Source organism: Pan troglodytes, chromosome 11 (assembly GCF_028858775.2).
Source record: "Pan troglodytes isolate AG18354 chromosome 11, NHGRI_mPanTro3-v2.0_pri, whole genome shotgun sequence".
NCBI classification, from domain to species: Eukaryota; Metazoa; Chordata; class Mammalia; order Primates; family Hominidae; genus Pan; species Pan troglodytes.
The window spans coordinates 107,463,598-107,477,148 of record NC_072409.2 but is presented as its reverse complement, the minus strand read 5'-3'; the positions used below and the strand labels follow the sequence as shown (position 1 = coordinate 107,477,148).

Sequence of the window (13,551 nt, the reverse complement as noted above, 5' to 3'; positions counted from 1 at the left end):
AGAAAGAAGAAGAAAGGCCAAGTATGGTGGCTCACGCCAGTAATCCCAGCACTTTGGGAAGCAGTGGATCACTTGACGTTGGGAGTTTGAGACCAGCCTGACCAACATGGAGAAACCCTGTCTCTACAAAAAACACAAAAATAGCCAGGCGTGGTGGTGCATGCCTGTAATCCCAGCTACTCGGGAGGCTGAGGCAGGAGCATCACTTGAACCCGGGAGGCAGAGGATGCAGTGAGCCAAGATCACGCCACTGCACTCCAGCCTGGGCAACAAGAGCAAATTCCGTCTCAAAAACAAACAAACAAACAAACAGCTTGGCAACATAGCAAGACCTTATCTCTACGGGGGGAGGGGGGAAGGCATGGTGTCACATGTCTGTAGTCTTAGCCACTCAGGGGGCTGAGATGGGAGAACTGCTTGAGCCAAAGAGTTTGAGGCTACAGTGAGCTATGATCACACCATTGCTGTCCAGCCTGAGTGACAGTGAAACTGTGTCTCAAAATTATGAACGTGAAGAAAAAGAAGGATGGTAGGAAAGGAGGAAAGCTTACAGTAATGGGAAACAGGTGATAAAAAAATCATACCATGGGGATATAGATGAAGGTAAAAAAATCACTAAAAAGATTATGAGACAATACACAGAATATTAACCTCAGAGATGGACTGATTAGCCTCTTCATTTTGTATTTCAGAAAGTGAGACCCAAGTGGAGATGTACTCTGCTCTAAGAAATATCATTAAGATATTTACTTCCTTAACCAATGGAGCAACACTTTTGTTTCACATGCTGGGAAGATTCATCACATGCTGATATAACTCAGCTAATCTACAAGCTATGAAAACAATAGTTTCTAAAGTTTTTAGATAAACAATTATTCAACAACATGTGTGTCGTGTTATACATATAAAACATGTGTGTTGTGTTGTATATATAAAACATGTGTGTTGAAGGTAGGCCCAGGAACCACATCATTGTGTACTCATTGTGTTCCTCAGGAAAAAGGCATCCAGAGATCTTAACAACCAACTAACACTCTCAGAACACCACCCATCCATAAGTTGGAAACTGTGTGAACTGTTCCACTTGCTTTTAATATATTTACAATTATCTTAATTTTAAAATAGTACTTTAATGTAGGGACCTTGGCAGACGTCTTTAATTCCCCTTTATGTATATAGAGCATTTACATGATTTGTCCAAATGTCAGTGATGGTGTCAAGGATTAAACACCTGAGTCTCTGCTGAGAAAAATCCATGGTGAAATAGAGCTTTCAGCAGAGAATACAGCCTTCAATATATGAAACTCCGTTGAAACGAGTGGGTGGAAACACAACTATCAATTCTCAATATTCTCCAGAGACAACAGATTAAACATATTTATTAAAATTTTTTGAAATTCTAGTTCCAACGAACTGCATAATAATATATACACCGTGTATCCTGTTTCCGTAAGATGCACGTAAAGCTAGGATAAATAAAAATATTTTTTTGATCTAAACCACAAATAGAGATTGCATTCTAATATTTGTCATTTATGAGCATGTTCTTATTAACTGATGCTTCACTTTATAATATTGCTATGGTACACATTTGGATAAATCTAATGGGCTGGCAAAGTCTAGGAAAAAACCCACTGACTTTGTAAATGTATACATTTACTCTTCTGTGGGAGTTAAAGCTTAGGATGGAGTAATCTCTTCTGTTTTTGATGTTGGCATGACCTTTCTTATCCTGGGACAGAAAGGCTTGTTGGCTAGGAATCACGAGATCAAAGTAATGACATAGAAATAAGAGCATTAGCTCTGACCTACTGGCTTCCCCTGCTGTACAGGAGGATCTCAGTCTGCTCTCTATTGCCAAACCCACAACAGTCATTCCTTCCCTGGGCAGAAGTTTTACTAAGCCTGAAAACTATGAGGCAACCAGCCTGGAAGTGCCACAAAGCATAAAGGAAGGACTCAGTAAAGAAATGAATGCTTATGCAGCTTGGGGAAGAACACCCAATATCACCTCAGGAGAGGCTGGCCACATGAAGGGTCACACGAAGGGATGCCTAAAATTTCCATAAGCATGTGAATAACAGAAACAGTAAATGCAGTTTAAATAGGCTGGAGTTAGGGTTTGGGACAGTTGTGGTATTTTATCCAGGGAATCAGGATAGGATAAAAAAGGGAAAAGGAATGAGGAGAGTTCTACATCATTGAGTACATAGTTAAAAAGAATTCTCCCAAACTCCACAGATTGGCAATGGAACTCACTGCATTCCTGGCTTCCAGAAACACTATAGGTATCAAACATTTACCAACAATTCACTTTGTGCAAATACTTGTACACTGGCACACAGGTAGTTGAGTGAGGAAATAAAGACGGATGCAGCAGGGTCCATGTTCTCTAATACAGGCATATTCTAGTTGGGAAAATAATTGGGTGGAATAGATTGTGCAATCTGTGGAGTCAGGTTTCTAATGCCTTAGGGTTATTCTGTAGACTACTTTTATAAGTCATGCCAGCTGTTGGTTCAATGGTTCTGCTCACTCCAGCACTGGAGCTTGAGGGTTGGTAAGATGAAAGGGTCTTAAATAATCACTCAGGGGAGCTGGAAGGTCATTTTTCGGCAGGGTCTTAATGAACATATTGGAAGAAGCAGAGAAGGTCCAGTTACAAAGTAAATAACTCTAAAATTTATGTCATGACATATAAACTCTTCTCCCTTTTACATTTTCTTATTCTCTTACATTCTTTTAAAAATTTCCTAGGACTTCAGAATTGGTACGTATGTGTGGTTGCCCTTTACTTTTTAGCAACTGGAATCATTGGAGATCAACCGAGGTACTCAGTCCCAGTGGCTCTAAATTTAGCCCCAATTTAACCTAGTACCAACGCAACAACAATCACAATTGACTAGACTTGGGCTAATATTTCCAAATTCTCCCTGTCACAGTCATCTTTTGATTATCCTTAAACATAGCTGTTCAATATAGTACTGAAATTCATGTAAAAATATACAGAAAATGTCAAACCAACGAATTTTCTGTTTGCCCTTAACCTCAAGGCCTCAGACAGTAAACTAATTATTACAATACAGAATAATGGGAGGATTAACAAAGAAAATACAAATATTTCATCATCATCGAAACATAAGAGCCAACATTTTCTTCAGAAGCATCCTTGAGGTTATATGAATCTTACATAGATTACTTAAACTATGATCAGTACTCGTTTCCAAGATATGATTCTTTACAGGTTGTAGAAACAAGGTATAATAAACAAATATCCCACAATCAGGAAGTTTACTATTAAAATAAAATTTCACAAGAATTCCCGAATTCTTTGTGGGAGCTGTAACTAAATACCTTTACAATTATGGTTATTAGGAGCTCACATCTGTGAGATAAACTCAGTAATTCTTCACAGTCACATAAATATATGAGGATTTTTAATACAGTAGACAAAACAAATTGATATATTCACTAATTGCCTAGGGATAAACCATGAGTAGCGGCTGCTTATGCAAAGGAAAACTAGAGCTTCGCTCTTAAAGGAATTAAATTTGGATTCTTCTGCCTTCTTCCCAGATGCAGTGGGGAGGTCTTACAAAAGTAAACGTGTAGGTATCTAAATCACAAGCATTTTCTATCTCAATACCGAAGCCTCTATTGATTAAGAAGGATCTAAAATTGTGAATGAAAATTCCAAAGGAATTCTATATGTGAATAAGTTCCAAAATTCTAAAATGTCTACTGCATGGTAAATAAAAAGGGATGAGCTAGCCTTAGTGACGTTAAAATAGACAAAATCATTCCTTTCTCTAAAATTCATATTCCTTGGCTATAAATCCACTACTTTCTTGTCATCATAACACGACCCCATTTAATGGGCAACAGGGAAGTGGTGCTTCATATAAAACATTTCAGAGTTATTATGACATATTTATAAGTGTAGGTAAATAAAATGTATTTTCTTCCATTTGAGATTCAATTCTTGGTTGTTGATGTTCTAATAGAGACTGGATCCACAGCCAGATAGTCATCATGCCATCATGCCCCTCACTGAATACATGCCTGCTCTTCAGGGCATTAAATTAGCTTGATACAATGGTATTTTTTTTTTTTAAAAAAAAAAAGCCCAGAAGACTCAGCCTTGAAGGAGTTTTGCCATCTGTAATCCTGCTGTTTGAGGCAATTCCAGGTGGCAGGATGCAAGCGAGGCAAATCTTATGACATTTAGACAAAGCTGGCAGTGAGCATGGCACCCAGGAGGGCACTCAACATCACAGCTGTTCTTTACTTTATGCCTTTACATAGAGGTATGTTCCTAAAAAGTTATTTGAGAAGTGATTCAGGCAGAGTAAATCAAATCATGGTTTACATGTTCACGGGAGATTGCCATATATGAGGATTGAGGAGAATCCTTCTGCAATTATGTCTTAATTTACTCATTCTACAATGCCAGATTTTCCTTCATGCTGGCTTTTCCTACTGTGGCTGACCAAAGTCACCCTAAAAAGCATTGAAGAAACCTTATTCTTTAGAAGGGAGTAATTTTATACTATTTAGCCTTCTTGCTTTTCTTCTTTTTCTTTTTTGTTTTCTATCTTTTGTTCAGTTTGGCTTCTTTAGAATCCCCACAGCAGGGGGTGGGGAAGACAAAATGACAAAAGGTAGAACTGTAAGTCATGAACCCAGTTCAAGATGGCAGCTCTTCTAAGGGGATTTGTTGTCCAGGGAAGTTGAAATTGTTGCTTGACTTCCCTGCCCAGATCCCTTCCCTCCAGATCTTCATGGGACTTGATCCTTCACGTCATTTGAGTCTCGACTTAAATAATCCTTCCTCTACGAGAACTTCTCAGCCCCTAGAGGCTGCCTGGTCCTTAATTGCCTATACGCTTTTACTTTTCACCTTACCACTTTCTGACATTTTATTATATACTCGTTTTGTCACTTGTTAATTATCTAGTCCTATTCAGAAAGTAAATTTCATGAGTGTAGACTCTTGTTCTGTTTTGTTGATTGCTTCATCCCCAGTGCTGGTAACAGTGCCTGACACACAGAAGGTGCTCAAAAAAAAAAAAAAAAAAAAATACTTGTTGAATGACTGATTGAATAGTTTGGACGAATTATGCACTTGGACTATTTTTTCCCTGATCTATTTTTTTTTTTACCCCTGAACTAAAAACACAAAAGTTGACCATAGTCCATTTATTTCCTCTGATTTTACTATAATAAAAGCCTGCTAGAAGCTACCTATACCATTTTAAAAGTTAGTATTACTATTCAAGGCATATACATGCACAGATATGATTACCTGCCCCAGTAGTGGACACCAGTTTGGGCTTGCTGCGAGCACCATCTCCTTTGGTTGTGTAGGCTGTGACGGTAAGGGAGTAGGAAGTTTCAGGCTGGAGCCCAGAAATGATCATGTCCTGAAATGACAAAATAGAATGTCACTGATTCAAAACATGCTACTAACGCCCTGGGGGAAAAACAAGGCCGTCTGCCTTCATTCTGCAAATGCTCGCACATCCCTTGCAGCCATGCTAAGCCCTGGAAATTTCATGCCTGAGCTCATGCTATGGAGATTTGTTTTCATGCTGATATCGAAGGGGCATCTTCAGGCATCTTGGGAGGTAGATCTTAGGGTATTAGTCAAAGACATGAAATCTGGAGCCAGACTTCCTGAATTCTTAAACTTAAACTTGCATGTCCTTACTAGCTTGGACAGACCAAGTATGTTTACCTATCTGTGCCTCCATTTCCCATCTGAATGTTGGAATTATAATAGGACTCCATAGGATTATATGAGTTATATCAGGTAAACTCACAGAACTATGCCTGGCTTATAGGAAGCATTCCATTAAAGAGTGATTATTTTATGCCGACAGCTCTCCACACATATCCATTGTAACCCACAGACTGCAGATGGGGCTGATGCCAGCAAAGTCTGTTTTATCACTATAGAAGAATTTTGCCAAATGGTTGTTGTTGGACCCAGATACCCTGAGAGAGAATTTTCTTAGGACTCTCTTATTAATTGATTGTATTATCATTTTTATTGGTTATTTGTATAGGCTATGAGCAGAAATCATTATCCACTGAGGAGAATTTTCACACACATTAAAAAGCAGCCATAAAAGCAAAGAATACAACAGGACTTTAGTTTTACCACATCACTAGTATGTGCTCAATTTATTTTGACTTTCTAAAAATTGTTAAATATCACATACTATTTACCTAAATTCTTAGTTTTCTCTTAGTCAGGGCCCAAAGCTGTGGTGGTTATAAGACCAGATGCTCTTTGATATATTCCTTTAAACTGCAGGTTATGGGATTCTTTAGAGATTCTGGCTATTAACTTATTCTAGTATTTTAAGAACAAATACCAGAGCTGCATGTACACATGCGCGCGTACACAGACACACACGCGCGCACACACACACACACACACACACACACACACACACACAGAGCAATATAAAAACCCTTTCAGATTTTTGGCACAGCTGTGTTTTCAAATTGAATATGGATAAATTTAGGAAAATGCACAATGTCGTTGTCTTCCAAATCTAAAGACAACGTGAGTGACGAGTGAACGAATTATATTGTGTGAAATACAGTAGGTTTTTTTTAGCAAGGCTGTAACAGATACCATAGAGCTCAATTGTTGAAGCTGATCCCAAATATGACAGTTTCTGGGAACATGCTTTCTCAAAAGAGTAGGAATATCTCACTGTGGAAATTCAAGAAGTTCAGATATCATCCTGAAGAGTAACTGGAAATTTCATTCTGCCAGATAAATGGACTATTTGGGAGAAATGTTGTATTTCCAGGACCTTGGAATGGTTTCCCTAACATTCCAGAGGATAGAAAAACCAAGTAAACTACCCAAGAGCAGTATTTTAAATGACAGCAGACACACTGGCTATCCCAAAAACTATGATGAGTAAATGCCAACATTATTGTTTCCAAGGTTCCCCTCACATGCCACTGGAGTACTGCTGAAAAGCAGTCATGGCTAACTGGAAAAAGAAGCAAGGCTTGCTTCCATCACCAAATTTTGTAGCAAGAAATTATGCACTCTGAGACTTATACGTTTCTTATCATGAAACTGGAGTTAACCACACATATCCATTATCTTGCCCAGGTTGTTAGAGGATAACAGACATAACGCAATTTGAAATGCGTCAAGTTCCCTGCAGTGGTATATTCTCGGCTGGACACACCTCCAACTGCCACGGTCATATCCTTTCTTGGATTACATTTTCTTTCTTTAAGTGGTGGGTACACTTCCTTCCTTGGTTGTTTCAGTATGCTCTGTGAGGTGATGTGCCTGATATTATGGCCATAATTCCTCATTTTCTTTGTTTCCTCCTGTCCTGTCTCCACTTTGCTTCTTGTCCCTGACTGTTAAAAGGTGGCATACCTGAGGTTCTGTGACAGTCACTGGTCTACTGTTTCTCTAATCTTAAAAAAAAAAACTGCACTCATTTCTAAACCTTAAATAATTATTTCTTCCCATGTTCCTGATTTATTTCCAGCTGTGACTTCGAATCTGAGCTCCAGTGGCATATACATTGTAAATATCTGCTAGATGTTTTCCTGTGACTACCCAGTGTTACTTCAAGTTCAAATGAACTAAAACTTAAAAATCATTCCTGAAAGTAGACTCCCCCTCCTTACTTCCATATTTTAATGAATGGTAACACATCTGCATAACTTATGAGCTATCTTTGACCTCTTTCTCCTCCTCAGTTCTTAGCAAGTTTTTGCCAATTCTTCCTTTTATTGATTCTAACTATCACTTTTTCATTTCTACTGCCTCAACTCTGTTGCATTTTTATCACTTCATGACTAAATTAGCAAAATAACTCTTTTTACCTGCTTTTCTATCTGCCACCTTTTTACTCTCTAATCTATCCACTAAGTCACTGGATTTTAAACTGCAGGTAATGACCCATTTAGTAGGTTGTGAAATCAATTTAGTCAGTCATGACCAGAATTTAAACAAACAAACAAACAAACAGAAAATGAAATGGAATAAACGTGAATACTTAATGTTAGTGTTTAGTATACATTTAAAGTATGGTTCTATAAAAATTTTATTTTAGTTAAACATATGTGTGCATTGAATCATGACATATAATAATGTATTTCTTACTGTGAGTTATAGTTAAAGAAGTTTACAGTCAAAAATGCTGCTGCACTGGCAATCCCATGAGAACTGATACCTTGGACACAGTTACAAGATTCCCAACAAGAGCCATGTGCATTGGCAGTAAATATTCATTCAGTAAATGGAAGAATACCGTCTTGCCAGCCTTTAACTCATTTTTCTTTTTATTTCTTCTATATCACTCTAATATTGAAGAGTTAAAGACTGACCAGCCAGCTTTTTAGCTTGACTCTTCTGGTTTTCCCAGTATTATATTATAGTTTACACCTCTTAGCTCTATTTACCACTGAGTTACTTAACATGAAGCCTTCATTTATATCAAATTGTCAGGCTCACTGTCACGTGACTATACCACATGCTCAACTGTCTCAATGACTGGTTTTGCTGTGCTCAACTTTAAAAAATATATATGTTCCACCTCCCACTCTCCAACACACACACACACACACACAAACACAAACACACACACACACTTTTTCACTTATTCAGTCTTTAGTCATCCCTTAAATTCTCAACTAAGCTTCAGGACTTCTTTTACTATCTTGGACCACTGTCTCTGAATTCATAGCTTTTACTGACACTGTCCACTAATTTACTAATGCATGGTCCACTGCTGTAGGCCATATATTTTGCTGCATTTTATGAAACTTTTCAGAACTTTACTCTTCCCTAGCCACTTAGAATGTAAACACTAGAAAGGCAGGTGTCACATCATGTGTCCCTTGCAGTGACATATACATAACAGTCCCTCAATAAATAACATAGAGGTTTCATTCAAATATTTTAAAAACATTCCTCCCTCAGCGAGATACTTTCTACTTCTTGGCATAATCCATTCACCATTCAAATATGTATGGGTAAAGTGAAGAACAGCCCCTTCTAGTTAGAGTTAATCAGTGCCAGATCTATATCTTGTTATCTACTGGATATGCGATCCTGAAGTCGGATTTATGAGCATTATGAGCAGCCTACACCAAACAATCTGACATCTCCAGTCTGCAATGCCTTCATTTAAAGCAAGCTTATCCAACATGCAGCCCAACACAAACTTGTAAACTTTCTTAAAACATTATGAGATTTTTTTCTGTTTTAGCTCATCAGCTGTAATTAATGTTAGTGTATTTTATGTGTGGTCCAAGACCATTCTTCTTCCAATGTGGCCCAGAGAAGCCAAAAGATTGGACAACACCCCTGTATTTTAAAGCATGCCTCCTCTGACTGTCACAAGGCAGAGTTAGTAGCAGCCATCAAAACAAATATCACAAGCCCATGACATTTCTTATGCAGTCAATAGCACCATGCTGATTTCACAAAACAAAAACCAAAATAAAAAGTGCACCACATAGTGAAGATAACTTAAAAATAATTTGTTAGTTCATGCATCCAAGCAAACTGTGATGACAGATCACAAATAAGTGAAAGGATGTCAGAGAAAACAAGCATATATAGTCTGCTTTTGACAAAACAGTCAAAAATTACTCACATGTTCAGTAGTATCATCAAATTCCCACTGATTGAGAATAAGAAGGTTGGGAGGAAAACAAAATAAAAAGAAAAAGAATTTAAAGCCTTATACAGGCAGTGTTGCCCTTGTTAGATTAAAAAAATCAAAAAAATAAACAAAGCAGTGTGTACAATAAAATTCCAAAGAATGTGTGATTTGCTGCCGCCTCCACCTCTGATTGGGAAGTCAAATTAAATATCCTTTGTTACTGTTATCACTAAAACCAGCTAACATTCTTTAAATGTACGGTTCACTGAAACACAGCAATGAGGCACAGAAAAAGTTAATGTTTCTAATCATATCCTACTCGTATTTATTTTGACTTCTATCTTAAGTTACACAATTAAAAGTCACTATTTAGATTAATATCTTTCATTATATTTGACACTTATAACTTCAATGAAGTCCTGTGAGATGTAATGAAATTTCAGTGAAGAGTCAAGGAAAGTAAATGAAATGGGAAAGAAAGAAAATACACAAGGAAAAACAGCAATTAATAAAGAAAAGCCAAAGAAGAAGAGAAAAAAGACAGAGTTGACATTTAATGCATTTGGTATTATATAATTTCGGTAACTACCATATTTTACAATGGAAATAGGGAGAGCATTACAGTTCTGTAATGTAAACTATCTAAGAACCAAAGGAGAACACCAAAGCACACTGGTCATATTGTTTTCTTTTCCATAATTGTAGACTTACAAGATAAAACGCAGCAAAGATGGCTTTAATTTTATACTATGATAACTTTCTTTTTATAGGCACTACATAATAATTATTTATACAAATCAAGTCAATGGCCCCTTTCCCGTGTTGAAGGGGTATTACGAAGCTCTACTGCATTTACAGAAGTGGCCTTGGGGTAGATAAGTGAGCAATGAATCCAGATCCCTTTACTTAGAATGTTTCAAAACTGAAGAAAACATGAAGACTTTTGAGAGTTGACTTGTATTAAGACTTTCGGGGTAAGTACTTTCCTTAGAGGCACAGGGATATTTATTGCTGTCTTATTTATTTATTTATTTTATTTTATTTTTTGAGATGGAGTCTTGCTCTGTTGCCAGGCTGGAGTGCAGTGGTGCGATCTTGGCTCACTGCAAACTCCACCTCCCAGGTTCAAGTAATTCTCCTGCCTCAGCCTCCCTAGTAGCTGGGACTACACAGGCGTGTGCCGCCACGCCCGGCTAATTTTTGTATTTTTAGTAGAGATGGGGTTTCACCATGTTGAGCAGGACGGTCTTGATCTCTTGACCAGGGGATCCGTCCACCTTTACAGACAAGAACGTAGAACTGGGCAACCTGGTGCCGCAGTTTCCAACTTGCTTCATAATCTTTCCAACTTTCACACAAAGAAACGCATTTTCATTTGAAATAAATTTCAAATGTTTTTACAAACTCCATCCTTTTCCCTGCCAAGTCACCAATTTCTTGGATAATGAAAGTATTCCAACGATCATAATATCCTATCCCCATGACATCTCATCACCATTTGACACAGCAAAGGTAAGCCAGTACATGAGTCATGTACAATTTTCAGCATGGTGGTTACAAGTTGAAATCTTCATCTTCCTTTCAGGAAAATATGTAAAACTCAAGTGAATTTATTATGGGACTATCTTTGAATCACCTCTAATTTATGAAAAATTTTGGAAATTTTCAATGCTCTGTTTTAAACAACTAATTATAAAACCGGGTTGTGATACCATAGTTTCAAACCACTGCCCTAAGATCAATACAATTTCTCACGTACTCAACTACTCATTTTTAGTACTTTTTTTTAAAACCTTGGTTCAACATAAGGATCCCACTTATTCGCTAGGAAATTCTGATTTAAATTTTAATATCATTGTAACGATCTTCATTTGCTGGGACATGAAACAATGAGTTTCATCAAATATGTAATTTGATGAAGAAGTACTAAATATAATACTGAGTACCTGTCCCTGAATAAAAATGTCTATTCTTCAGTGGAAGAAGACACACATTTAGAAATTAGAACAACTAAGTTCCACGTTGTTTTAGCACAGAAGAAAGTAGATTCCATCAGCAAAATTGCAGTTTAGAAATCTTCCCTTTGACTCAACTAAGTCAATCATTTTTTGAAGTCAGAAAGGCAAACTCAAATATGGTTGTAAAGGGTTGAACATCTGTATTTTAAGGAAAAAGTAACATGTTTTTAATCAGACTTGAGTGTCATTACATTACAATTCCCTTCCTCACTTGATAGTAACTCTGATGGAAAAGATCAATATACATCAATGTGAAATGAAAACTAGAATTTTGTATAGGATTTTTTAAATGTCGAAAAACTAAAATAAGAGCAATTTCCAGATATGAACTAAGATAAACTTATTATATAATAACAGAGGTACATAATTTCAGAGGCTTACCTGTGCATCAGCCAGCATGACATCTTTCAGCATGGGCTGGCCCTTGGGCTCACCATTTTCCATCCTCACATAATGCACCTGATATCCTCTTATCTGGCCATGCTGTTTATTGGGCACGGGTGAGCGCCATGAGACTTTAACAGATGTTGAGTTGACAGCCTCTACCTCGACTTTGCGAGGAGGACCACTAGGAACTGGAACAACATCATTGGACAAAAGAAATTATAGGCACTTGTCCCACCCAATCAGAGCATTTTCTGCATTTTCTTTACTTAGGTTTCTCTTTCAAAAAATGGGTAAACCCACTATGTTTCCTTTGAAGAATACAAACATTTTCAACCAATGAAAATGCTTAACCAATCTGCTCTACCTTTTAAGAAAAGATCAAAAAACATGACCGATGCAAAAAAAAAAAAAAAAAAAATGGAAGAAAAAAAGAGTATCAGAGAAATAGAAAAACATGTAAAAAATGTACAAAAGCCAAGGAAGATGCTTTGAGGTTCAAAGCATTAAAGCACAAAGAGGTATAGCATTGAAATAATAACAAAAACTGGCTGTTGATTGTTGTGTGTTTTTTAAAGGTTTCTTTTTAAATGGCAGAATAAAAAGATTCTTGATTATATGGATTATCTTCTCTTTTTTTTCTCATATCAAAGTTATTCCATACAAAAGATGCCAAAAATTCAATGTTGAGCATCAATGTCTCTGAAATATGTAAGACAAAAAGGCAACAAAAAGGCAAGAAGGCAGTTTTGAAAAGTTAACTTCAAAATGTAAAAGAAGTGACTACAAAAAGCCAAGAAAAACACAGAAGACTTTAGATGGAGGTACAGAGACGGGCTGGACTGCAAGACCATAGGAGCCAACAGTTCTTTTAAAGAGAAGCAAATTACTGCATTGAGATTGAAAAAAAAGGGAAAAAAAAAAAAGGCCAGGCTGTAGCAAAGACAAGTCTTTGGCAAAAATACTAAAGTAACAGCAATGCTGGGTAAAAAGATGAGCAGAGAAAAAAGATTACTGTGAGCCTATTGAAAGACAGCAGATCAAGACTGTGTCAGAAGGGTGCAAACTGACGTAGCGGAGGCAACATACCATCTTCATTGGTTCGAATCAACACGGACAAGCTCTCAGGGCCAGGGCCGACATCCGTATGGGCTGTCACAGTGATCCGGTATTCAGTCCATTTTTCCAGCTGTTCCAAAAGGTATTTGGTAGTGTCCGAAGGAATTCCCAAAATCTCGTGAGGCTTGTCATCTTCCCCATCCACTGCAGTATACTTGATGGAGTATTCAGTGATAATGCCATTCTGTTTTTCCACTGGTGGAGGCTGCCAACTTACCAAAATACTAGTGGAACTTGGGCTGGTGCAACTAATGTCTTGAGGAGGAGCTGACGGCTCTTATTTTGGTAGTGAGTTAAAGGAGGATTTAAGTGAAAGGACAGGAGTGGTTGAAAAAAAAAATGATAAAACAAAAGAAAAGGCAAAAATA

General features: G+C 37.3%; 1 protein-coding gene across 38 annotated transcripts in view; it reads right to left on the bottom strand.

The window, feature by feature from the left end:
• The window catches only part of PTPRD (protein tyrosine phosphatase receptor type D), a 2,309,829-nt gene that overhangs the window by 170,377 nt on the left and 2,125,901 nt on the right, over positions 1-13,551 (bottom strand). For 18 of the 38 annotated variants that reach the window (XM_054658683.2, XM_054658684.2, XM_054658676.2 and 15 more), the window contains 4 exons: positions 13,154-13,459; positions 12,062-12,255; positions 9,654-9,680; positions 5,306-5,423 (listed from right to left, as the gene is read on the bottom strand). The exons of 9 other annotated variants lie outside the window; for them this stretch is intronic. In XM_054658683.2, coding sequence (XP_054514658.1) covers positions 5,306-5,423; positions 9,654-9,680; positions 12,062-12,255; positions 13,154-13,459 — 645 coding nt within the window. The remainder of the gene's footprint in view (positions 1-5,305; positions 5,424-9,653; positions 9,681-12,061; positions 12,256-13,153; positions 13,460-13,551) is intronic. 11 more of the 38 variants (XM_054658686.2, XM_054658689.2, XM_016962339.4 and 8 more) reach the window with 3 other exon arrangements.